Genomic DNA, 25,725 nt, shown 5'->3' with positions numbered 1-25,725 from the left:
ATACTTATCTTAGCTCTGGTGAGTTTCAAATTGCCATACATCACCTGAACAGCTCCAGTCGAGGGTATACAGACAGGTAACCGGGCTAGAAGCCATGCCATTTGTATTTTATTGCGGTGCCCGTGCACATTGTTGAAAGTATCTAGTTTCAGGAGTTCTCATCAACGGTGGTTCCTTACGAGGTGGCTCTCGCTCCGCTCCATTGGCAGAGGTAAGAACAGCTTAGCGGTATGTGATCTAGATGTTCACACCGAATCATTTTCAGTTGCATGGGTTGATATACTTCTCTATCTTGATATATCAGTCCGGTTATTGTGTAATCAGACTAATATCAACGGGTTTACGATACAGCAGGCAGGACCCGTCACGTTCTATATGGCCCACAAGGACGAAGTATCAGGTGCGGAAGTCGGAGGAGCAGCGGGAGAAGTCTACATTCAGGACTTTTTGGGTTGTGGATTCGAGAATTTGCGGGGCGGGGGAGGTGTGTGACATCGCGAGGGAAGCGTGGGCTGGGCGGGGGGAGTGGTATAGTCCGGGGTAGGGGTGGATGTGGTTGAGCGCTCTGACCTAGAGGTCAAAGCTGCTCAGTGCATGAAGAGGAGCCTCTGAGACGCACATGGCCAGGCTGCCAGACCCGCCCAGCGCGCGTTTGTTCAAGATGCCATCTATGTCGCCATCTTCATCCCGTTGTCTATTTTCTCAGCGGAGAAGTAGGGCAGACACCGATCTCGAGAGAGAGCCTTAGCACATATCCCATAAATCTGCTACCGCATCGTCAGTATCACAGATCTAGAGGTCATCGCCTTAGCATTGTCCTCTCATGAACAGCGACATGCTTTGGCGGCAGAACACCTTCCATTCAGAGAGCCATTCACACGGGCCTTACTTGCGGCGCAAGCAGGATCATGATGTTCTCGGTGAACATGCCTGAAACACATATGCTATGCTTACAGCACCTTGATCCTCTCAGGCGTCATGGTACGCTTCCCAGGAATGTACCTATCTGTCTTCTGATATCAGCCATTCACAGAGCAAACTGTCCAAACCTATGCTCATACGTCGTGATTGCATATCCAAGAACTCGTGTGCTCTGCACGCGCTGGGGTCCCTTGGATAGTCCTCAACGGTAGCGTCTTTTACTGGGTATCATCGCCTCTTCGAAATCTTGCTAAATAGTTCTGTCTATAATCACACATTTCGTCTTTAAATGCTGTGGAGCCGCTTATAAGCGAATCCATTTATAACGGCGATTGGGATCCCTTGACGCTCGGATACGCTGACCACACCTTGTCTCTGTGTAGTCTTTGTTCACCAACCATGTCTGAATCAGGATCAAAGGCGTACGCAGCCGGCGTTGAGGCATTGAGATTAGAGGAGATCAGATTTTGTACGTGAACGGTCTGCAGCATGAAATACTTGTTTTCATATTTGCCCTTTTAGATGTGGCCGCAACCTTCGTTGCCTACGATTATAGTGAGTAACCTCATGTTTATTATCAGTGACGCAAATCCACTTTGTATAGTTCTGTCTCTTCGATGAGGTATGCACTGCTTGAGTGTGGCAGAATGAAATGCTGACAAGCGATTATCTTACAGATCAACTTCATATGGGTAAGCAATATACTTTTCTGAATCGGCTATCTAGTGACCCATTTCTCAGGTGAAAAATAACGTGTCTCTGTCGACGGGCCTCTACATTGTGGTAGGTGCCCTCTTTCAACACAACTTTGTACACAGGCTTAAACTCAGTTTCCGATATTGAAACTACGCTACTTGGGACTCCTACACTCGATGTAAGTGCCGTTCCCGTTTTGTAAGTGACCTTGAGTTGAGTCTCAAGCGTCGTCAGCTCTATAACTTGTCAGATGTGTTTTCTCTTGCGCCAGACTCTAAAGCACTCATCATTTCCGCAGTAATTGACACGTTTCAAGTCGTTAGTATGTCTCACAAGTGAGAATTCCACGACAATGTCATATATATTAGGCAGGGGCTGACAAGGACTGCTTTTCTCAAGGCGTGAGTTTGAAGGTTTTTGGTGAATTGTTACATAGTTACATACTCAAACACGCCGCGTTTCTTGTAAATCCAGATGTAAATTAACCATATTGTGATATTCGATATATGTACTAACACTTTCATATAAGGTTACGCAACATATCTGGCCTCCATTATATCTATGGCAGTCATTGTATCCATGTTGCAAGGCAAGATCTTCAAAAAATTGAACAGTCGAGAAATTTTTACTGTGTTTCTCCCCAAGGAACGATGATATTGAGACTGTATGCGCTGTACAACAAGTAAAAGAAATTGCTTTACCTCTTGTCAGGAGCATTGTTCATGGAGCAAGTGGCCTTTGTTACCCTTTTGGTTTTCGAGTATCGTTTTGTCTCTGGTGCGTAGAACTAGTTATCTTCGGCATATGTCCCTTGCTCTGAAAAGACACTTCAGCTTCGGAAGAAACCAGGCTTGCTAGGCTCCCATATCTGCCTAATATATATCACAGTTTCTTTGCGGCTGCTTATGTCAAGCAATATTGTCTTGTTGACATTTCACACAGTGGCTGCTGTCTTCACACTGTATCATTTTATGGTCTACCGCAGAGAAAGGCGATAGCCCATGTCTATTCGGGACATGTTTTTATCAGACAGCATCAAGAGATATAATCTGCAAGCTTGGCTACCACGCGAATTTGATCCAGTCACAGGTCGGTTCGAGTGCAACGATGACTTCTCCGGGCAGAACTATGGATGTACTACAATCACTTGAGCTTGAAGCTTTGGATACAGCAGAATGTATATGTAGTGTTGGCAGGAAACAATTTACGTAGAAATTCCGTCGTATTTTCTTGTTTTGTAGATTATAGTTTAGTTGTACAAGTACGTGACAAGTGCGTACCTCGCAATTCCAGTTAGGTACGAGTTTCAATATGCTCATATGGGACCTTCACGATCGAGTACATTGCTATACGTGGCTAATTGCGGCTGACCAATTCTATGTGTTTCGTCCGAAGCACTATCCAGGCTCTCTACTGTTATGGTACTAAAAGCACTCGATCAAATTAACGTGACGCTACGCGCTGCGCTTGATGCACATGCAATCCTCGAGCAACAAACAACTGCGCACAGCAGTGTGTCTGCAGTCAGAAACACGTTCACTGCAAAAACATATGTACCTGATTTTCAGGTATGCACAAGGTACGTGACTTCTGATTCTGTTAAATCATGTGTTCTTGACATGATTTTGAAGTCAGGTACATGTACCTGGTATATAAAATCATGTACTGTTACCTGGAACCACAAAATCATTGTCATTTGCCAATGCTGGTTGTAGACACAAATAAAACTCCCATTTAAAATCATTGCATTATACAATGAGTTTCAGCATTCATTAACACTAGTGAAGCTTCCTCTCCAATGCCATTACTACACCCCATATGTTGCAGTACGCGTTGTGAGTGATTGTGGCAGGTTATTGATCAGGACAACTGCTGCGCGAAGTGCGTTGAAGCGTGAGTGGACTTGCTAATTTTGGGCAGAAAATTCAAACTCCGACGCAAGCGGCCTGCAACGCTCAGGACGGCCTCAACGTTTCAACGTTTCAACATCCATCCAGCACTGCGTTGACTATAGCAGAAGAGCGCAAACCCTTCAAAGCTTCGACCAACACCAATACCATCTCCTCAGCAGTGCCCTATTCGCTCTAGACGTGCTCGCTTTGCCGTTTACGCTCCACATGCAAGCTCAAGTCGTCATCCCAGGCCTTTCATCTTCCCCATCAAGTTCCGACACGCCCGACAACGCCCCAAGGAGAATGGCGAAATTGGTTCTTCGAAGGGAGCTGGTGAAGGATAGCTGAGGCGTTCGAGATGGTGGCGGCGTGGTGTCAGTTCCACGAGATTCTGTGAGTGCAAGAATATTCTGGTGCTCAAAAGGGTCGGCTTACCAAGTTCACGAGCACATCTCATCTCGAGATCCCAACGTCGTCGTGCTGAACTGCAACATCAGTAGGCTTGTCTGCACCAGCGGACACGATTTGCTGCTCATCGTGCTCGTATTGCTCGGCACGAGCACGAGCTCCGAAAAGCACACTCCATCCACCAGCTGGGTCTACGACAGCCAGCACGCCCATCGTTCGGAATGGCGTCAACAGACAATCAGTCCTTAGAGACAAGCAGGTCGACCTAGCCTGGTCAAGTTCGTCTGCTGTGAGTATCCGTTCTGTCCTCCTTTCTTCGCTCTTCGTGCAAGCGCGCTTTCAGATAGCTGAGCTCACGCGCTTGCTTCACAGTTTCGGTTGCTGCACCCTAACTCACATGGCTCCGATGGCCCTTCCACGCAATACTCTGCCCTACCTTCCTCAGGTGTATCAACGGCGATGGCGACGAGCTTGGATGGTGACCTCAAGCCTCACCAGCCCGTCAAGTTTTCTGTTCCCTCAAATCGAAAATCTTTCCAATCCTAAATGCGACCGCCACCCCCAGAGCCTCCATCTGAACTGCCTCCGCCTCCACCACCACCCGAAGACGCTCTTCCCCCTCCCCCTCCGCCGCCGTCACATCCACCACCACCACCACCACCACCACCACCTCTGTCGCATCCTCCACCACCTCCACCCCCGCCGCCGTCGTCTTTACCGCCCCCGCCACCAGCAGACCCGCCCCCGCCTCCACAACCTTCCTCGACACCGCCTCCATCACACGCCTATCTACGCCCGCCCACTCGGAAACCGCCACCGCGCCGGCGTGCGCTCGCCCTCCCGCTCGCTGTCGCCCATCTCGCACCGGCCAGGTGGGAAAGCCACGCGGCAGCAGCAGCAGCGCGAGCAGGACACGGTGGTGCTCGAGGCGTTCGTGTGCAACGGCAAGGAGCACTTCAAGCTCAAGTTCAACAGCGGGCCCTGGTCCGTGCGCGAGGACAACGTGCGCAAGTTCTTTGCGGACTTTGCTGTCGACAGGGTGCTGCACGACCGCCACGCGTGGTACGCGACGTTCAGCAATGGCACGGACACGGGAAAGCCAATTGTGAGATCGGGCCCAATGGCGCAGATCCAGTAGCTAGCTACATGTTGCGTAGTGCATTAATAGAATTGATTTTGTCCTGATTCTTGTATTTTCTGTCGTGTGATAAATGGTCTATTCTTCCATGAAAACTAGTCATTCTGCATGCGGTCTCGCGTTTTCGTCTACAAAATCAGGTACATCTAAGGTGATTCGGACAATTGAATCTCACAAAAATGACAATGATTGATTTTCGAGCAAGCACCTGATTATCACAACAAATTCTCAGGGTTACTATGTATCTAATGAATGATAACCATAGATTTTGCGCCCGAATGGTGCCCATTATAATCAGGTATATCCATCTTCACAGTGGTTCAGTGGCGTACTTCACAAGCGGAAATACTCACGCCAGCGCGGCGGCGCCTCTTGGAAGCACAAAGAGGTGTTCTATCATGGTGAGGGCAGTAGAATATAGGATATATTAAGTAACAAGAAGATTCGACAACAACATGCCCGCTAAGCGCTCCACACAAGCTCGACACCGATTTCCTTGATTTATGGCGTCAAGCTCAAGACGAGGATGAGATATGCATCGGCTTTGACCAGGCCCGCCAGGAAGAGAGGTTCTGTGGTGGATGTCACGGTTCTTATGATATCCGCAGCCTGCGGAACTGGTTTCCAGTTTACCGACATGCTGATTTAGTGGTATTGAGTTCATAAAATATAAAGCACGGTGAACTGGCAGAAACTACTGGCAAGCATAAGCGCATCTACTATCACGTTCCTTGTATTTGTTTTTGCTTTAAGCGAGTCGGTGCCAGCGTTTTCATGTTATCGAAGGTAGGACTTTGCTTTTCATCCATATAAGTATGTATAACCGCCTGACATACAAACTTAGTACAGCCGTTCATTAATTGGCTGCCCATATAAAACTAGTACGGAACAAGGTACATCATGCCTCTCCCAGACTGAGCCTCTAATAGACTTGCTGCAATACGAGCAGAACAGCCTCGAAGAAAACTGTAAAACTAAATACCACCTGTGGTGGTACCGCATTGGAGTACCATTCAGATACGAAATTGACTATGACCATTGCTATCACACTACAAAACTGTTTAGCCGAGAACAAGCGGGGTCATGATTATGAAGTATACATCACAAAGTAGAGACAGCCGTCGCGCAATACGACCATCAATAGCGACGTCCATCTGTTCTCCTTGTTTAGATTCAGTTGTAGCGATGCCGTTCGGGAGAAAACCAGCCCGTATAGCAGCAGAGCAAGTAAAAGACACTCGAAGGATAGTATGGGGACGTAAACCAGCATTGCGTAGCCTGGATGTATCATTTCAGTTCATCATGCACACTGAGGACAAAATATCTGGCCTGAACTCACGGAACGGATTATGTGAATTGCTCCCAAATTGGCCGTATAGAGTTACAATAACCTCGAGGGATAGGAGGAAGCACAGGATTAACTTCATCTTGCTGTTGTTGTTGTACACGGCACAGACTCGGATCAATAAAAGAGCTGAGTTTACCAAGGTCAGAGTGTGAGTCTTTCGAAGGCGATTCTACGGAAGCAGCCTTCAAACCTTGTGTAGTTGCGAAATTTCAAGGCAAATACATAGATCACCTAGAACTTCAGAAAAAAGGGAATATACCTGTCGATCTCCTACTCACTCAACTCGGGTACATTATATCTTCTAACAAAAGTTAATAGCACTATCATGTAGAAGAGTCGGTGGCAGGCGGACTGAAATTACTCACATTTTAACTCCGTATATGATAACAGGGATCCTTAAACACAGCGTCAGCTTACAGGGGAGGAGAACGTACGGAAGTATACACACGTAAGAAATACGATTCCCAGGTACCGACACTGATCCCATCAGCTGCTTTGTTCTATTTTGGCTGAAGAATTTTGCTCACGAATAAGTACGCCGCAGACGAAAGTGCCTGGCTCGTTTCTGAAGGAACAGAGGCGGGCAATCAGATCCAGATCCAAGATACTGATTTGCTGAAAATGTGGACTGCTAGGTTTGCTTCCAGGTAAACTCACCCAGACGAGGTCGATTTCTGCGGGAAGCGATCCCACTGCCCATTCAGCGTGAGACTCGAATCGCATAGATAAAATGTGCGGGGAGGAGATACCATAATCGTACAGAGCTACACAGAGTAATGCGACTGCTTGAATATCCGAGGCCTTGGAATCAGTAGCGTTTGCTAGTTTTGTTGATATACGGACCTTGAAGTCTGCTGCAGAGCTGAAAGACTTGAACAGCAGAGACTATGGCCTCATCAGGTATCTGGTTATCCATTGGGGCAAAAGGCGGGAATGGTGATACTAGATTGGGGTCATCGCGGTTTGTATGATATCATATTTAACTAGCCTTGTGCGTATTGCCATTCATCGCCTGAACAGCGTTTTAATCGCTGATACATAAAAGGTGAGCTTGTGTTTCATTGCGGCTCAGGTGCGCACTGCCGAGAATATGTGTTCATCAGTAGCTATCAATATCCCGAGCAGTGTCTTTGAACACGTCCAAGCTCAAACGAAGATAGTTGATCAGTGTTTCAAGCAGTACTACTTTAAGCATAAAACCTCAGGTTCGTTACGCGCCACGCGGGGCCCGTCAAGTTGAACTTGGATTGCTTTGTCACCAGCCTAAATTCGCACCTAACGCATACAAATCACAGTAGTCCTTATTCACTACATGTCGTACGACTCGATCGTCGTACCCAACCAAGCTCCTTCGCCTTTTTAACGACAAGACTGGCGATAGCCACGTCCTGCAGACCGATACCGACGGATTTGAAGATCGTCACATCAACCGCTCTTGAGTAAAAGCTCCTCCGTTCTTCCCCTGAGTTGATGAGCTTCCCGATCTCGACGACATTCTCCCTCTCGTATCCAGCCTCGATCAGCTCTCCTGCTTCTGCGAGCGCTGCTTCTGCCGTCTCGACAATGACGGGCCCAGCGCGGTGTACGAGCTCGACACTGATTTCCTTCATGTGGGACGTGAAGCTCCCGATGAGGTTGAGATGAGCGCCGGTTTTGACCAAGTCCGCCGGGAAGAGAGGGGCGGTGGAGGACGTCGCGGTGCATATGATGTCTGCAGACCCGACCACCGTGTTTGTTTCATCGACTGTCCGCCTATCTCCTGCGTGTGACTGGATGATTATGGTAGGATATGCGCGCTCGAGAGATGTCGTGAGATCCTGCAGGCGGGCGTTGTCGGATCTGTTGATGATGTGGCATTCTTTGAGAGATGGGAAGACGCGCAGGAACAGGTGTGCGTGTGCTGCTATTTGCTGGCCCGCGCCGAAGAGCACGAGGACTCTGGGTTCGTAGTCACGCCGGGGCCGGGGGAAGGAGAGGGCCAGTTTGGTTGCGAGCGCGGATCCTGGATGATCACCAGAGTATCTCAGCACGTGAGGTAGAGCAAGAATGTGCGAAGGATACCTGCGGCATTTCTGAGTGCAGTGAGGCTACGTGCGTTGACGATCGCCTTGGCGCGGCCTGTTTGTTCGTCTAGTACGAGGGTAGATGCTGGGAGGCCACCGGATTGAGCGACGGGGGAGGTGGGCACAGACACGATCTTTATGGCTGTTCCGATAGAGGCTACGCGGGATGGCATGAAGAGCGATTTGTGATGAGACATGTTTATGGTTGTTCGATGCGGAAGACAGTAGGCCTCTTCAGCGGAAGGAGAGCTTGAACGGCTGACGGTGCTGAAGACGTCGACCATGGATTGTATGAGCCCGGTGGGCGATAAATTGACCGTGATGCGGTCGACATCTGAGGCAGACAGGACGAGCAGCGACATGGCCGATCTCAGAGGGAAGAGAGGCGTCCGAGGGTGAAGGGATGGGGCGACTGTGGTGGTCGTCGGTCAAAAGGGGCTCCCTTCCATATAGAACGGCATAAATTACATAACGAGACGGAGGTGGCGACCGTTGTGGTCCTCGCAAACCGCGCCTCCCCCTTCCTCCCCACCTCATAAACCTCTTCCCGTCCCACTCCTCCACGCCAGATTTTCCATAAGACGACGTCAAGCCTCGTGCAGGCAGACTCGTCGAACACAGACGTCATTTCGCCTTGTTACTGGTACCGAACGTCGTCAACAGCTATGGCACCGAATTCGCTCCGTGATCCGGCTCTCTCTTTCTCCCTTTCGTCCGTCTTCGCCTTCATGCAAGACCCACAAGACGTGGATGCCTCTGGTATATTCGACGACGATGGTGGAAAGGACCCAGGCAAGGCTCTCAGAATGCGAATCGTCGCCATGGCCATCATCTTCGTCGTCTCCCTCTTTGGTATGACTTCATGCTCCGCCGAAACCCATCCCTGCTCATGTGTATGATCTTGTTTGAACAGCGTCCTCGTTTCCTGCACTGTCTAAGCGCATAAGAGCAGTGCGGATACCGCGAATAGTGTTCTTCATCGGAAAGCATTTTGGTACAGGTACGTAACCGTGACTTACACCGGTTCGGTGGGGCTGATGCGTATTTGTCAGGCGTCATATTGTCGACGGCGTTTGTGCACCTGCTTCAAGACGCTTTTGAGTCACTCACAGATCCAGAGGTGAAGGCGAAGTGGAAGATAGGCGAGTATGGAGGGTTGATCGTGTGCGTCATTCGTCTATGCTTCACTAACGTGCCTGGCTCACCTTCATCCTTAGCCTATGCTCCCTTCTGGCCATATTCTTGGTCGAGTGTAAGTTACCACGTGAATCCTAGATCTTTACATAAACTGGCTGACTTTTTTCATCTCTAGACATCTCCACGTCCTTCGTGGACCAGCTCCAAGCAGCCAGCACACCCTCCTCCACGCCCAATGACACCAGCCCCGAACGCACGCCCAACGGCACCGACCACACCACCCGCTGCCCCTCGCCAAAACCACTTGACTCCCACCCACCAGACTCCGAGCACACCCCCCTCATCTCCAACGGCTCCTCGAACCCAGCCCAGCGCTCGCAGACCTTCCACTACGGCACCGCCCACCACCACCACGCCCACGCCCGCCTTCACGCCCACGGGCACGCGAGGGAGAGTTCGCCGTCGCAGGATATATTCGAGGGGCATCATCGGCACGAGAGGCGGAGCGCGCACGAGTCGCACCATGATCGCGGGCCGCGGTTGCCGTCGATGTATGGGCCTGAAGAGTTTGGGCAGGGGCAGGTCGCGGGCGTGGGGCATGTGCAAGAGCATAGCGGGCATGCGGGACATGGGCATGATGGTGATGAGGAGCTGGGAGGGGCTGGGGCTGGGGAGAATGAATGCGATCGTGGTCACGAACACGACGACGAGCACGGGCGCGCGCATGATGGTGGTGGATACCATCGTCATCATCATCATTACCATGGGCATCATGGACACCACCACGGGCATGCTCACGGACATGAGCACGGGAATGTCAAGGTCGGGGAGAAGAGGCAGATCGTCGGGATTCTCGTGCGTGCAGTTCTCTGTCTGTTCTGGGGAACACGAGATTGATGTTCATTCAACCAGGTCTTGCAACTCGGCATCATGCTGCACTCCATCGTCGTCGGCCTCACCCTCGCCATCACTACCGGCCCCGAGTTCGGTACGTCCTCTCCCCTTCTCTGCCCTCCTCTCTGTCTTTCCCTACCGCCTCGCTCACATCTTTCGTTTTTTTTTTGACACAGCATCCCTCCTCATCGCTCTCATATTCCACCAACTCTTCGAAGGGCTCTCACTCGGCATCCGCATCGCCTCGCTCCCCTCATCGCGCTCCAGCATCTCGGCCGCGCCGGAAAGCGGCATTAATAGCAATAGCATTAACGACAACAGCAACAGCAGCTTCGGCGCGCGCCACCTCTCCGCGCTCAAGCCCGTGCTCGCGGGCTTGTTCGCAGTAACGACGCCGCTGGGCATCGTCGTCGGCATCCTCGTGTTCTCCGGCGGGTCGAGTACAGGCGGCAGTGTCGAGGACGAGCGTGCGTCCCATTACCTTTCCTTTTCCCTTGTTTCCTTCTCTTCGCATTGTCATGCTCAGCCTCCGTATACGATCGAATACTAACGCACGGTGCACAGTGCACATGCGCCTCACGCAGGGCGTCATGTCCGCGATATCGGCGGGGATGCTCATCTACGCCGCGTGCGTCGAGATGCTCGCGGGCGACTTTGTGATGGACCCGATTCTGTGGCGCAGCGGTGTCGGGCGGCAGGCGCTCGCGCTGCTCAGTCTCGCGGCGGGGGTGGTGTGTATGGCGCTCGTCGGGGCGTAGTATCTGTGTCTCCTCTTCGCGACGTTATCAGTTTGTGGGTCTGCATGGAGAGCGAGAGCGAATAAGGATGAGGTTCTCTTGTGAGACGGTTCAAATTTGTATCCTTGACGTTGTACTTTTTACGTGGCACACCCGAGACTAGATCGCTTATTCTCTTAGACTTGGGGCATATTATCGGTCCCCTCTTTTCACATCTTAGGTAGGGCTATCTAGTTTCCAATCGCGTGGTTTAGAATACACGAGGCCTTATAATTAGGTTTGTTTGTAATACTGTAAATGCGGTTTGCATAGTCCGAGTCCGTGATCCGTCGAAGCCATGTGGCCGTTGTACATACAATCGAAAATTGCTGGAGAGAGCGAAGCAGCCGAACTCAGTTCTGACATAGCTTAATCAATATGGGACGAGATAAACCGTGTTTCTCCCCAAGTGAGCCTCGATCAAGCTCGTAGCGATCCGAGGACCCAATACTGCCTCTAGGAAAATCACGATATTGATCACATATTGCTGCAGAATTAATCAAGTATTAATCCCTTTCTAAATAAAAAGAATATGCGACCAACCTCCATAAGACCACCCGTATACCAATAGGACACGGCGTAGGCAACGTCCGACAGGATCACACTGCCAGAAACACGGGTTTTCTGAGCTAGGGGGCGCCATAGTATATGTGACAGGAAATACTTACATGACAAAATAGACGCAGCCATCGCGGCAGACTACTGCGACGAGCGATCTCCAGCCTCGCCGATATTCAGATTGGGGCATTGACCTTTGCGACGAGATGATTGCACGCAATAAGAGGCCGAGCAAAAGACATTCGAAGAGTAGGACAGGGCCGTTGACGAGCGTCACGAGGACTAGGCCGGTGTCAGATTAATATCCCATACAACGCCTGGGCGCTGTACGAAACACTGGAAATATTTTTGGACTTGACTTGACACGTACATATCGGATCTGTAGATGCGGACCAATGGTGTCCGCCGAAGAATACCAAGAAGGCTTCGATGAGGAACAGGGTTCCGAGGATCCATTTTAATCGCCTGTCGTTGTTGTATATTGCACATACTCGCATGAGGAAAACGGCTGCAAAAAATATATAAGTGATGATAGTGAGCAATCGTTTCGGGAAGACCCAAAATAGACCTTGAATGATAGCTAGAGACAGGGCCAGCGCCACCAGCTGAAACGCATGGAGACTCCCGTCAATCGCTGCTGTGAGCAAACTTCAGCGCGCCGTTCGTTTGTTCTTCATTTTACTCGCACTGACAGGGATCCCCGACGTCTTTTGGTTCCGATGGAGACTTTCCCCATGACGAACTAAGCTCTGGAAGAACATCGCTTCTAAAATATGGTTGACAGGACACCTTCTACGCAGTGGACAATGGCGCACCTCTTGACGCTGATAATGACCACAGGAACACTGTAGAAAAGATGTCGGCTCAGCGAAGACCCAAGGATACCTTGATGACCTACGCCAAGTATACCATTCCAGCATATCGAGCCTTGATGATGATAGTTTTCAATTATCACGTAAATGCCACACACGTTTTTACTTACTATGACATATGCCCAGGATAACAGCGTAAACCGCCTTTTCTACATTCAAGAACGAGAGAAGTCCGATGCATTAGGTTTGTGTCACACAGACGCGTTCTTCTTAATGCTGCGCACCCAGATAAGGTCAATCTCCTCGGGGAGGGATCCCACTGCAGGTGCGAACGAAGAGAATGAGCTCCATGTCGTTCATAACCTTTCAGAAACTCACAGCAACCATACAATGCCGCACAAAGGAATGAAGCTGTTTGTAAAACGAGTCAGAACACGGGTGGCTGCAGAAAGCATGAACGGCAGCACCTTGAACCTGGCTGTAAGTCCGAGAGATTCCAGCGACTGACGAAGGGACGCCGTCGTATGATAGTCCTGCGTTCATATATCTAGAAAAAGGAGCCCCGCAAGAGTCGGTTCACGGGCACCGCGTCGACACGCTCATATATAGCGCCAAGAAGGCAGAGCGTGGGGAGCGAATAATCGTGCATGAGGATCGGGACGGCCTTGAGACTGTCCAAGTACAGTACAAATAATGGACGAGAAAGGTTCCATCATAGATCTCAGGGTGATTCTCCATGCTACAGAGGATCCATCCGCGACGCTTCCCTCTTGAGTCTCTTGAGAATGATGCGATGACGTGACGGTCATGATGAACTCGCAGCGTGAGAGCTGCAAAAGTAACCCCCCGAGCTTCCCTGCTTAGCCACTGCCAACTCACTGAAAGCACATTGTACATCCGCACCAATTCGGCCATTCTCGTTTCAAAGGTCACAGCTTGAAGGGTAGTTCAGAGAGTATGCCAGCACGTCGCAGATCAATTGATTGAGTTCATGTGGATACAGGACATGCGCAAAGCGCTGGCAGAATACGCGGGGAAAGGAAACAGGGCAAGACTAAAGTATTAATCGTATCTACAAGCAGATGGTCGGCTTTTGTTTGCCGTTGCTTGGTTGCAGACTCCTATGCTCTTCACAGCACTCTCGCTTGCTGCTCCGAAAGACTGAATGCAGGACCCGAGAAGTGCCCCAAATCACACTTCCGCACCCGTTTACGAAACGCTGTTAAATGTGGGCCGTGTCGGTTCATGCCCACAAGACGACGGGATCGACCGGTTTGTTGAAGCAGAATTGTTCGAATGTGAGTTGTATTGAATTGCAGAATACATTGACCAATCGGAACGTGCGTTGGTGTCCCCTCTGTCGATGCATTTTCAAGATCCAGAGCCCTACATCTGCTAAAGTCCAAATGCATTCAGACGATTTCCTGATGGCAGGGTCAAGTCCCTGGGCCCTTTCATCTATAAGAGTGGGCCAATCGTCGCCCAAATCTTCCAGTCCCTCATCATCTCCCTTCACCTCGCCTTTCCCCTCCCTCGCCCCTCGTCATCATGCGAGTTGTAGTACCCTATGTACGAAGGCATTGTCGTTGTTAGTACGAGAATTATCGCCAGGTTAGGGCAAGCGAGTCCGTCAAGGCGCCCGCAGAGCTCACGCTATTTCTCTAGCCTGACCAACGCGTCATGATAAGTTCGTCATGAGTATATAGCCTGGCGCGCTCAGTCAACCGATGGTATTCGCACTTGGGTGCGTGTGCTTAACGTCGTCTACGAACAGTGTGTCGGCTCCTGTCCGATGTTTTTGATCTGGCGGCGTCAGAGTATGTTCGCGGCCCTATTGGAATTGTGCTTCCACTGTCCTTGCATTGCTATCATCCTGTTAATGTACTGTGGTACTAAAATGATATTGTACAAGACACGCCTCCGGCAACCTTATGATGTAGGGTAACAAACACTCATACCATTTTGGTAGAACGGGACACGAATACAACATACAACAAAACATACAAAGAACAGTCAAAGTAAGTTGTCATTTTTGGCAGAGAAGTATCGCACTAGTAATAACAGAAGAATGGTGTCGCCACGGTCAAAGTAAGCTTTCGCGATGACGAACGCGACCGTGTCGTTGGGGAGCACTTGATCGCGCTTCGGGCTGTAAACACGAATCTTAGTAGGAGCAGAGCGAGTTTGGCTGCAGTGGAGCACGGAATCGTAGTAGCAATAAAACGTGAGCGAACTGCCGTTACTCTCCGAGCGGCGAATGCCATTTGCGAGCCCGAGCATGCCCACTACAATTGCGACAGACATGTTGGAGTTGGCGGCGTCGCACAGTGAGTCGAACTGAAGGGATGCTAATGCTGGTGGGGTCCAAAGCACTCGTTTTAAACCGAGAGATGGCGATGGGCGCACAACGCCAAGGGTTCCTCGCGAGGAGAACAATGAACAGGGGGGCGTACAGTGAATGAACCGCCGAGCCGAATGACCAACAAAGAGCGTTCAATTAGTCACGGCTAAGTTACGCATCAGTACAAACAGGGGGTGGCCGGACCATTCGACCCTCTGCGACCAACGGTGGTTCCAAACACGACCAAACGAATAACGGTAAGAAGGTTAACTATACGGGAAATTCCCCTCCATTTCCGTCTAAATGCCGAAGAGTAACGGAGGTGTGTCTTGTGGTAAAGTAGAGAAGTGGAAGAGGAGAATGCAACGAGCACGAGAAGATGCGGTATAGTAAGTTAGAGTCGTGAAGAACCAGAGAACGATGCGATACGATGCAAAACAAGTGAGGATTCAGAGAATGCGGTGGGTATACAAAAATATGGATAGTATATGTGATGGATGGAGTTGACGAGGGGAGGGGATGGTAGTACAAGATTAGGGGTGCAGAGGAAAAAAATAGCAGGAAAATGTTTTGGAAAGACATGGAGAGATATGGAAACAAGGAGGCGACAGTCATCAATCTATTTATTTTACTGACGCGACGTACCAGCGCGCGTCCGCGACCTCAAAGCCCGACCCGAAGAAGCAGCGCCAGACCCAGACACAGACCCAGAAGCCTGCGTTTCGATGGTCTTGCCGCTAGGACGGATGGGCTGCATGCGCCCCGCGCGCCTCGAGGGCGGCTTCGTCGAGCTTGATCTGGCGTCGGCAGACTCGCGCTCGTTGGTGCGACGGCGCTTAGAAGGGCGAGGGGTGTTATTGTTAGAGTCGGAATCCGAGTCGGAGCCGGAACCAGAACCAGAGGAGTAGCTGACGAGCTGCTGCATGACTTTGACTTTGGACGTAGGCGAGATCCCAGCCTCGACTTCAGCTTCGGAGTCAGTGTCAAAATCAGAGTCGGAACGGCTGCGCTTGCGCGAGACAGAAGACCGCTTTGAGGGCGATGTGATGAGCTGCTGCTCTGCCTCTTCCTGCTTGATTGCCACGAAGGTCGTCTGATCGTCCATGGGAGCAGATTCATGAGCAGAACTAGACGGGGCAGGCGAAACAGGAGCGGGAGGAGCAGGTGCAACAGGGGGGAGAGGAACAGAGGCAACGGGGATATGGGTACGTGAAGCCACCGGGAAGACAGGGTTGGCGCGCGCAGCGATGGCCATAGGGCTGAGCTGCCTCTGCCTGCCAAAGTCGTCAAAGTAGTAGTCGTCCTTCCCAGCTACGTTCATCATCGCGTCCCAGTCGGGCTTCCCGTAGAACGCGCCCTCGCGCCGCGGCTTGCTGCCCCAAGCGCGGCACCACTCGATGTATTCGGGCGTCGGCGCATTCCAGCTCCTGGAGACTCCACGTGGGCCGGCTAGGTTGTACGTGGCATTGGCCCGCGAAAGAGGGGGTGAAGTCGACCTCTGTTCAGTGCATTCGTATGTGAACTGGTCGTGACCCATGGAACTGCGAGGAGAGTGAGGGGCGTTGGCGGTGACACTGGCGTTGCTGTTGCTGGCCTCGAGAGGGGGAGCATCTTCGTGGATTAGGCTGTGGATGTCAGCACGGAGAGACGCCGGTCTATGATTGGGTGTAGCCGCAGAGGAGCTGTCGTTTGAACGTAAGAATAAAGTTGGCATAAAAGAAGAGTCGGAAAACTCACGAAGACGAGACACTAGCATCCACGTTCGGTACATTGGCCGCAGCCACAGCGGCAGCGGCCGCCGCAACGTAATCGCAACGCTCTTCCGGACTCATTCTCACGAGAGTCTCGGTGACAAGTCTGGCAGGAGCAGGAGGCTCCGGCTGCATCATAGCAGCAGCCACTAGTCCGCAGTTGTACGCGTCGTCCATCATACCCATCGTGTGTGCGGCATCTGAAACATACACCAAGACATTTTGAAGCGATCTACGTGCCGCAACAGGTGATTATTAGCTCGTTCCACCCGGCCTAAGCTGTAGAAAACTCACTGGACAGAAGCTTGGAGGCCCTCAACGAGGCGATAGAGAGCAGCCTGGCTGTGCTCCATAGATCCGAGGCGGTGCGATACGACAGCCTCAACGTGTTCGCTGATATAGCGTGCTTGCAATGCTAGGTCGGACGTGTATGCCACGGGAATGGTGGGTGAAGCGGAGATTGTTTCATTGGACGCCATCTCTAAGATATATCTTTGCTCGGGTCCAAGCTGGAGTCAATGGACGTAGGCTCGAGAGGATGAGAGTTCACAGAGGGGAGCAGAGAAATGGTGGGGCAGGAGATCCGATGATGGTCCGAGTGGATGAAGGAAAGAAAAGGCAGAGCAGACGCGAAGGCGCGTCTTTATACCCCTGTGGAAAAGGGCGGCTTGGACGAACGTGACACAAAACACGCGTTCGCGACCCCATTAAACCTGTCAGAATAAGCGATGCGCATTGGTCCTGCGCTTTGACCCTGTCGAACTCTGCTTGACCCTGTCACAAACGGCCTAAGCGAAGTCAACCTAAGACGGCTGGCCTCCGAGTATGGACATTAGTGGAGTGTTGCTTAGACCCGGCAGACTTCGGAGGGCGCGCAAGCACAGGGTATGGACGCCAGCGGGTGGCATGGGGGGCGAATGGGGTACTCACACAAGAACTGAGGTGGTCAAGGCGCAATAAAGAGCACGAGTCATAACCTTTCCATTCCAACAGACAAACCAAGCACTTCAGGGCGGCAGTCGGAGCTAGGACCATGCGTTCCTTGCTGCTCTTGTCTACTCAAGGGTCGTCTGAAGAACCTGCGGGCTGGCGCGGACACAGTTGAACGCACCGCGCGAATGTGGCCTGGTTCGTAGAATGTCCTTGCACGGTTGAGAGAGTATCAGGAGGGCTTAGGAAAGGCGTTGCAAACTGGTACGCAGATAGGCCAGAAATGTTAATGAGTGCTCCGGCTTGAAGCTTCCGAAGGACGAGCAAAGGACAGGACAAAAGGGACGCGAGCAAGGTTGGTGCTCGGGAGCCGGGACCGTCAACGCCTCCACGTGGCTTGAAAAGCCGCGGAACCTATCGGAAATCGGAAGTGGCAAGGTCGGCTTTTGAACTTCAATATTTGTTTGGTCCGCTCCCGCTTCCGCGCGTGGCAGCATCTCGCCCGCCTGATAGGGCGCCAACATTCGATACAATGCCCAGGGAGAAAGGTCTTCGACGTAAGGCCCCATGATAGAACCGCAGCGAAGTTCTCGAATGCAAACACGGAGGACTCGGGTCCTCAGCATCGTCACAGTCACCATGGAACAATTCGGCATCGAGTTACCTCTGACTAGAGCTTAGGAAGTACGTCTGTACATATCCTTGCGGCTGGAGCGTGTTGAGCTAGATGGTTTCTGACTAGATAAGGTTCTTATGGGACCTGGGGACTGAATTGCTAAGGGATTCTGAACAAACATTGGTGAGCGGCCCCAGGCGCCAGGATATTTTCATCTGTCCACGCCTCCCATCTGCTAATATCGTAGTAAAACTCTGATATCTGACTGCAGCATCGAAGTCCTGTATTCATTTCTTCTTGTTCTCCTTGTCTTTGCCATCAGCGCGTCCGATCACACGACTAAGGCATCACCAGCGTCAGGAATGGACCTCACTCCAACCTCGCTCGTATCTCCAATGCGCAGAGCGTGTGTAGGTGACGAGTCAACTAAACCTCAGTTTCGATCGATTTGAACGCGTAGGATGTCTTTTAACACGGAGTACGGGTCTATTCTATGGACCAACGCCTAACCCAGCTTATACCAAGCTCGGGACAGACGACCCGAGAGCCTAATTTGCAACCAGAAGCTGAAAGGAGTAGTTCGAGTAGAAAACCGATCAAGGAATAACCCAAAGCAGCGTCGTTTAAAGTTTGCAAATGAGTCTGGGGAGTTGTCGAGGAAGCTTATCCAGAGAAAAGAGCCATGATCGATGGTCGGGTGCTTTGGTCCGACTCGGAGACGGAGGTCGTAGCCGAGAGAAAGTCCTTAGCATTGTACCTGCTTTATGATCTTTCGTGATTAGGACAGAGGTCTATAACCTGAACGTTTGAACGGACTTACCTGCTCCCATTGAGGTTTCCCCCTCACTAAAGGATCATAGTTTAACACTTTGGGATTTGGCGCAAGTCAACTTCTACTCTGTGAGGTTAGGAATTGAATTCGACGGTTTTCAACCCAAACTTACAATCATTTACTACCCATTTTCTAGAAGTTAATAGGTCATTGACGGATGATCAAGAATTGAATATGTGCGCGTGCGCCGCGTCCGATGCTGCCTTCAACTTTATGTCGCGATCGATTTTCCCAAATCTGCTATAGCGCGATTAGTAGAGGGATGCACTCAGCCAGATTCAGATATTTTACAGTAAGCGACGTCATCCTAGTGACATCAAGGCGTCAACACAGAGGCTGTGCTGAAAACTCGCTTATTTGTGTAGAGCGGGCCTTGGCACCCGACCTTTGGACTGCGGCCCCGCCGTCACTTCCCTTCTCCACGATGGCTTCCAGCGAGGCGGAAGAATTCTTGATGATCGTTGAGATGCAGCTCATAGAGAACTACAGTCTAGGTGAGTGTCACACAAGCGTCGCGTCTACAAACTGCAGTCTAATATCGGGTCGGGGTACTTCAGTAGCCGCTTTTGCAATGATGTCGTACGACTATCGTACGTACTGGCCTCCAAGTCTTTCATCATGACCGATAGCTGATGCTCATTAGTCCTGAATCTCGGGTCGGAGGTATGTTCTCCCAGCAGTTCGAGTGTATTGAGGTACGAATGAAGTTTGTTCAGATTGAGGTTATATGGGTCAGCACGCCACTCTTGCTGAGTTTTCTGAGGTCGTCTCACCGCAGAGTATGCAGGCCAGCAAGCTCACGCCAATAGGGATAGTATATGTTCTGGTATGTGCCATTCCTCATAGATGCCGGTGTCGTTAACTGCATATGCGTATCCACTTAGCTTCGCTACGTTGGTTTGATGTATGGGGTGTAAGTCGTTTCACGCATAGTTATATTGTATGATTCGGAAAGTGAACTTCCGAGGGTGGCAGGTCAAGGTTGTGTAAGTGCCACAAGTACACTTTCCAGCGCGAAGCTCAACAGTGCAAGATCACCCAGTGCAAAGTCTGAGCATACCTCAGCCGGGAACAGTACGTGGTTTCATGTCTGCCTTGAAGGGGGAGGACCAATCATTAATTTCAAAACAAGACGTAAGTGTATTTACTCTAACTCAGCAATCTGTCTTTGTACACTGTTATCTCAGACGTAAGAGTCTTGTCTCTAACTGTGATAAGTAAATTAAGCCTTTGTTTTCAGCTGCTTTCTTGGACTTGCTCAACACGACGAGCCAGACTGTCGTGATCTTCTTACTTCAAGGTGACCAATCTATTTGAGCGATCCTCATTCTCTCTGACACCCGACAGGACTCTTAGCTGCACGTGTATACGCTCTTTATCAGAAGAGACGGTTAATCCTGGTCATTTTGGTGATCGGCTTCCTGATGTCTCAAGCCATGAACATCTTGACAGGCATCGTTGCGGTTGTGGTTGTACCTGGCGAGATAGGTGCGCACAACCTCAACAAATTCACATCTGAACCACTGTCTAACTCTTTCTCGAGGACCAATACGCGTTTCGGGTGTTGAGTTTTACGAAATTTTCACGACTTCGAACTGGGTATGGATGTCACCGGCGGTCAACAGCATCGAGCTGGCGTACGAGCTGCTTCTCGGCGGCCTAGCCATACGCTACTCGATGAAGTACCTCCCAAGACCATTCTGGAGATCTCCATGGAGCTCTACCAGAACGCTGGCTGAGATCGTCGTCCGCGACAACTTGGTGTATTTTCTGATGTACGCGCTGCCTTTGTATTCGTTGGACATCGGTACCTAATCAGATTTCAGCGCTCTTTTTGGCATCGGGATCAACATGTTTAATTACGTCCCGGCGGCCAATAGCGTAAGTGACCGTATCTAGCTTCTGTCACGAGAGTGTTCGTTCTGATTTATATTTATACCAGTCCGTTGTATACGGCGGTGTGATGCAAATGCTTCAGATCATGTTCCTTTCCATGATAGGTCCATGGATGTCTTTAAGTCTCCGCGAGCATTACAAAAAGGATAGCAATCAGGATCATTATAGCTATGAGCTTACTTGCGTTGACTTTGGATATGGACCTCGCTCGGTCGCTCCGGCTGATATCGGAAGTAGCTTTGGACAGTAATGATGCAACGTCATCACAAGTATCAATTACAGTAGAGATGGAAGGCATCCTGTTCAGTCGATGTGACCAATAACAAAGGCAGATGTTACAAAATGAAGTAGACAACCAAGTGTAGTAACGATATGCGATTATTTGGAGACACGTCCCTGTAGATACTTGCTAACACGGACTGTGTTTGGGGGGTTCGGGGAGGTGGGGCGCCTATAAAGATGATTGTGACCTGCAAGAATGTCATTACAATGGGAAGGATGATATTGTCGGGACTCCTACATTCCTTCCTTCCTGTCACCAATCGTCAACAGGAATTACGGCGGGAATAGTATTACCAGAGGTTGCAATTCCACTGGCTACTGCACCAGGGCTGAGCTGCCGGGGCTTCTTGATCTGTGCTCCCTGGAGCTCTGCATTTCTAGAAGGTGTAATGTCATTGACACCTTCAAAGTGAGGGATGTGAATGGCTTCTGTAAAGCCCATAAAGATTATAGCAATAGCAATGAATGGGCGCATGGACTTTCAAGAAGGATTAAGTGGGTGACTTGAGTTTTTCAAACGAGAATGTCGCCTATGTCAGTTTTTGAACGTCACGTGGAGAAGCTTTGCGGAAGAAAGAGATTGAAGGCCTGAAGTTTGCCATAGGAAAGTGTCCTTTTATACTAATGGCAACTTTCAAGATATCTGGGGCTATAATTTCGTATCAGGACAGCACGTTGACCATCATTTGCACAGTAAGTAATAATAATACGAGAATGTAATGCAATGATGCTGTACTTTGGAAACACAGGCTCAAGCTACTTTCGCCGAGCCAAAACACGGAACACTGAGTGTATCTTATTTGTCTAAGGTGTGTATTGCCTTTCTGATCCACACCTACCATTTGGCAGGCACTCCGACCTGAGCGCGCAGAGTGCAATGATGACTTCGATACCTACCGTCTTCTGTTTGTCACAGGCAATACCTGATTGATCTATTCATCAATAGCACTCGTAACTATTCACCGCACGGCACAAAATATCACGCCGGAACTGGATCCAGTGACATCGGACGTCCGGCCACGAACTGATTGATGCTCAATCCGGGGCGTACATTACGGATGATCTCTGTAATAGATTAGTTTGTCCTTCTTCCTAGTAAGTGTACAAGAACGAAAGATCTTTATCCGAATTAGTTGATCACCAACCTTCTTGCTGGCTGATGTCCTGTGAGAACCCGCTGTGCAAGGATGTGCAACGGTCGCAGGAAACGTACATTTTTCGATGCAATCGGGACGCGAGGAAACCTGCACGGGATGGCGACGCGTGGCTGGGTTTGTCGATGAATGCAATGCTACTTGATGGCATCCCGTGCCCATTGGTGCTGTCCCTGGTCGCGAGCATATTACCCAATATTCAGTATTAATGTCTGGCGCGTGTTGCTGTACTAATCTGGCGCGTGTTGCTGTACTAATCTGGCGCGTGTTGCTGTACTAATCTGGCGCGTGTTGCTGTACTAACCGTATGATTACCGTACCAATGTAGCCACATATCAGTATTCAGAACTAAGCAAGTATTTTCCTCTTACAATTGGAATTGAAATAATTTCATCCATACCGCGCTCACTGCATCCCACATGTGCGTACGTGCGCTCATCTGCATCGATTCGGTCATGATTATGAATAGCGAATGTAACGTACGCTGATATAATTCTGTGCAGAGCGGACATTGATTATAAAGTTACAGGCGCTGGCAAACAAGCAAAATAGAAAAAGGGCTGAGATATCAGATTCGGCATTCTGGTGATGCATGATATAGGTTAGAGGGAACAGGAATTAAAAGTGCTCTGGCCAAAGCGTCTCTGATTAAGAGAATTTTATGCATACAGTGACCTTTGGCGAGTTTGGCAAGGAAGCGTTATAGATTATTACACACTCTGAGTTATAGTGGCATTAAGAGGAAAATGCAATACCACTCGCGAGATGGTTGATACTTTTGTTACAGGAAGATGGTACCAAAATACTACATACTGAAGTTCAATATCTACTTCGAGCCATTTGAATGGAGATAATTGATTACTCACATAACTTCAAGTCCAGCTACTCATAGTATCTTCACATTTTGCCTCTGGTGGCCCGTTATCTTGAAAGCGGCCCGTGAATGCATTGAATTCTCTTGCCGTGTCAGTCCGCAAGCCATGGCTTCTGATATTGAGAATGATGCGTGGTCCGATAACAGCAGTAACCACTGTCAGCGATATTGTGCGGATGACAGCTCCGTCAGCCAAGGTCGTCTGTTGATACAAAGCATAAGATAAAGGTACACTCGCTGAGAGAATTGGGCTTACAAGCGCAGTCAGCTTTACTGTACTGAAAACGATTCGAGTGATAAACGGGAAAGCAACTCTGGCGTGACTGTGAGCGGACCAGGGGCCTTGCAAGCTTGTATCAAAACGCACATTAAATAGCATAGGATGTTGTCCCGGATAAGGATAATGCGGAGATCTTTCGACAATAACATCTCTTGCAGAGACAGAAGCTGCTGCCTCTGCTTGAGGTACACCACGAGGTGATACAAGGTCAAGACAGCAGCCATGGTGTGAAACGCCAGTACGACGACATCGTTTGACACAGGAATCCACCAAGCAACTGTTATGGATATGCTGCAGATGTGTGAGCCTAGCAAGCTTTCTTCGACAGCTGAAGTGTTGCTATTAGAGTTTTTAAGGCTATAATAAGGCCATCAATCTACTCACCGGAGATGAATCGATATTCGTAAACCATGATGACAACATTTACCGCCTGCTCCGCGACCAAAGCTACTGACAGAAGGGCAAGAACTTTCCTCGATTTCATGTAAAGTGCATACAGCCTTAAGATCATTGCACCTTGGAGCAGAAGCAATGAAAATCAGCCTCTCCAACTTTATGTAGAGATTACCTTGCAGTACGAATACAATTATCACCATGGATAAGTCGTAGGCCAACCATGTTGCGTAACCTAGTGTACCCATGTCAGGATATTGAAGTTTGAAAATTACGCTTTGCTCACATCTAGTTTTGTGCACGACGTGGTATGTCAAAGTGGAATACAGAAGGGACTTTGAACTTACGCCTGAGAGATAAGAAGAGCCATTAGCTCATGTTAAATCTAGGACATATTGAAAACTCTGACTTCAAGTTGGCTTGACAGGATAACGGCTTGAAAGGTGTAGTTTACTGTGGAGAGTTTCAGAGACGAAGAGTTTAACTTTGAACAGAAATTGTCTGACAAATCATAGTGCTGACAATAATTCAGATTGTAGATCACTAGTAAAGAAAAACATGGCTTACATCGAGTATAGAAGTCCCACGTAACGCATCTTGTATGGGCTGTTGAGACGCTGTACGTTGGTTACCGGAGGGCTACGCACCACAATGTAAAGACCCGTTGACAAGGAAATTCTCTTCTTCTATCCTCAAAGCAATCAGTTGATGATGAAGAAGTATCGATGACACTCAAAGCCTTTACTGACCCATATGATATCAGCCTTAAAGATCAATACTTGTCAGTGCCCTTTGCTAACGAGCTCAGCTCACACGCACCTCTTCAAATACACATAATACTGCACAGTAGATGAGATCAATATTCATCTATAGGAAAGTACTCACTATAGTCGTAAACAACAATAGTCATGGACACATCTTGGGATACAATATAAGAACGAGGGCTCGATAGAGACTAGCCACATACAAAACCCGATCTCCTCAATTCTCCATCAGGAAAAACCTCTGACCAATAAAAGAGGGAACATGGGGAAACATGTCTGAAATTTGCATAAGTTTTCGGCGTGTGAGTAATGGGCAACAAAAAGGGACAATTAACTAAAATTGCAAGAAGTTCTCCAAAGTTTTGGATGAACGATTTGCGGGTATACGGAATAACAAAGATCTCAAACAGGCAATGCTGGTTATAGTGTTGAGCTTGATCAGAGAAAGCAGCTAGTAATATAGGTTCTTGGATATCTCAAAGTACGAGTACATGTCTTTGAATGAATCAACATAGAGTGTCGTAGGTAGCTAAGTCCACAGAAACACTCAAAAGCGCGTTTCAGCCACAAAAAGCAAGTATATAGCATAAAGTAAGTAAGACTAGCAAGTACAGTTGGTCCAGCGACTCAAGACCGTCAAAATGTGCCACAGCAAAGTTCAAACACACTACCAGATGAAAAACATATACTCACATTATAAAGTGCAGTGCGTGGGAGCCCTCTGTAGGGTGGCAGCCCCGCAGGGAGCAATCCTGTTGCACAGTGCTGAGCATGCAATGCCAACTGCGCTCAAAGCCGCCGCTGCCGCCGTTGCGACCGCCAGCAGATGCCCGTGGGCAGAGGCATGCAAGGCCACCCCAAAAGTTGAGGACGGCGACTGAGGGGTCCATGCACACATTTATATTGATGACGAGGCGACAAGAGGTGGCGAGGCTATATCAGTCGGGGGATGCTGGTGGTGTGGTGAAC

The 25,725-nt window shown here is 49.7% G+C and overlaps 6 protein-coding genes across 6 annotated transcripts; 2 read left to right on the top strand and 4 right to left on the bottom strand.

The window, feature by feature from the left end:
* Window positions 1-4,419: 4,419 nt before the first annotated feature.
* Window positions 4,420-8,891, bottom strand: CONPUDRAFT_146072 (NAD(P)-binding protein; the record flags this gene model as incomplete). Its single annotated transcript, XM_007774089.1, has 10 exons — window positions 8,465-8,891; window positions 7,741-8,405; window positions 7,247-7,288; window positions 7,061-7,204; window positions 6,769-6,815; window positions 6,682-6,704; window positions 6,395-6,529; window positions 6,156-6,333; window positions 5,409-5,448; window positions 4,420-4,959 (listed from the first exon to the last, which is right to left on the bottom strand). Exons 1-10 carry the CDS (start codon window positions 8,826-8,828, stop codon window positions 4,420-4,422), a joined length of 2,178 nt encoding a protein of 725 aa, XP_007772279.1. The 5' UTR covers window positions 8,829-8,891.
* Window positions 8,892-9,131: 240 nt separating this feature from the next.
* On the top strand, window positions 9,132-11,255 carry CONPUDRAFT_157166 (zinc iron permease; the record flags this gene model as incomplete). The annotated part of the gene is made up of 8 exons (XM_007774088.1): window positions 9,132-9,318; window positions 9,380-9,466; window positions 9,519-9,630; window positions 9,684-9,718; window positions 9,779-10,458; window positions 10,516-10,591; window positions 10,674-10,964; window positions 11,062-11,255. 8 exons carry the CDS (start codon window positions 9,132-9,134, stop codon window positions 11,253-11,255), a joined length of 1,662 nt encoding a protein of 553 aa, XP_007772278.1.
* Window positions 11,256-11,646: 391 nt separating this feature from the next.
* On the bottom strand, window positions 11,647-13,186 carry CONPUDRAFT_75744 (uncharacterized protein; the record flags this gene model as incomplete). Its single annotated transcript, XM_007773723.1, has 10 exons — window positions 11,647-11,760; window positions 11,817-11,902; window positions 12,202-12,339; window positions 12,524-12,597; window positions 12,647-12,676; window positions 12,730-12,758; window positions 12,814-12,852; window positions 12,928-12,962; window positions 13,022-13,054; window positions 13,111-13,186. The coding sequence occupies 10 exons, from the start codon at window positions 13,184-13,186 to the stop codon at window positions 11,647-11,649; spliced, it is 654 nt and encodes a 217-aa protein (XP_007771913.1).
* A 2,313-nt stretch (window positions 13,187-15,499) lies between these two features.
* On the bottom strand, window positions 15,500-17,214 carry CONPUDRAFT_146070 (uncharacterized protein; the record flags this gene model as incomplete). The annotated part of the gene is made up of 3 exons (XM_007774087.1): window positions 15,500-16,666; window positions 16,722-16,967; window positions 17,030-17,214. The coding sequence occupies 3 exons, from the start codon at window positions 17,212-17,214 to the stop codon at window positions 15,613-15,615; spliced, it is 1,485 nt and encodes a 494-aa protein (XP_007772277.1). The 3' UTR covers window positions 15,500-15,612.
* Window positions 17,215-19,537: 2,323 nt separating this feature from the next.
* CONPUDRAFT_157164 (uncharacterized protein) lies at window positions 19,538-20,928 on the top strand (the record flags this gene model as incomplete). The annotated part of the gene is made up of 6 exons (XM_007774086.1): window positions 19,538-19,607; window positions 19,671-19,703; window positions 19,757-19,776; window positions 20,389-20,413; window positions 20,461-20,601; window positions 20,657-20,928. 6 exons carry the CDS (start codon window positions 19,538-19,540, stop codon window positions 20,926-20,928), a joined length of 561 nt encoding a protein of 186 aa, XP_007772276.1.
* Window positions 20,929-23,317: 2,389 nt separating this feature from the next.
* CONPUDRAFT_75741 (uncharacterized protein) lies at window positions 23,318-24,240 on the bottom strand (the record flags this gene model as incomplete). Its single annotated transcript, XM_007773722.1, has 5 exons — window positions 23,318-23,521; window positions 23,576-23,597; window positions 23,687-23,927; window positions 23,984-24,115; window positions 24,168-24,240. The coding sequence occupies 5 exons, from the start codon at window positions 24,238-24,240 to the stop codon at window positions 23,318-23,320; spliced, it is 672 nt and encodes a 223-aa protein (XP_007771912.1).
* Between the last annotated feature and the right edge of the window lie 1,485 nt (window positions 24,241-25,725).

Source organism: Coniophora puteana (assembly GCF_000271625.1).
Source record: "Coniophora puteana RWD-64-598 SS2 unplaced genomic scaffold CONPUscaffold_11, whole genome shotgun sequence".
Lineage (NCBI taxonomy): Eukaryota > Fungi > Basidiomycota > Agaricomycetes > Boletales > Coniophoraceae > Coniophora > Coniophora puteana.
The sequence above is the reverse complement of the archived record's forward strand: the minus strand, read 5'-3'. Positions and strand labels throughout refer to the sequence as shown.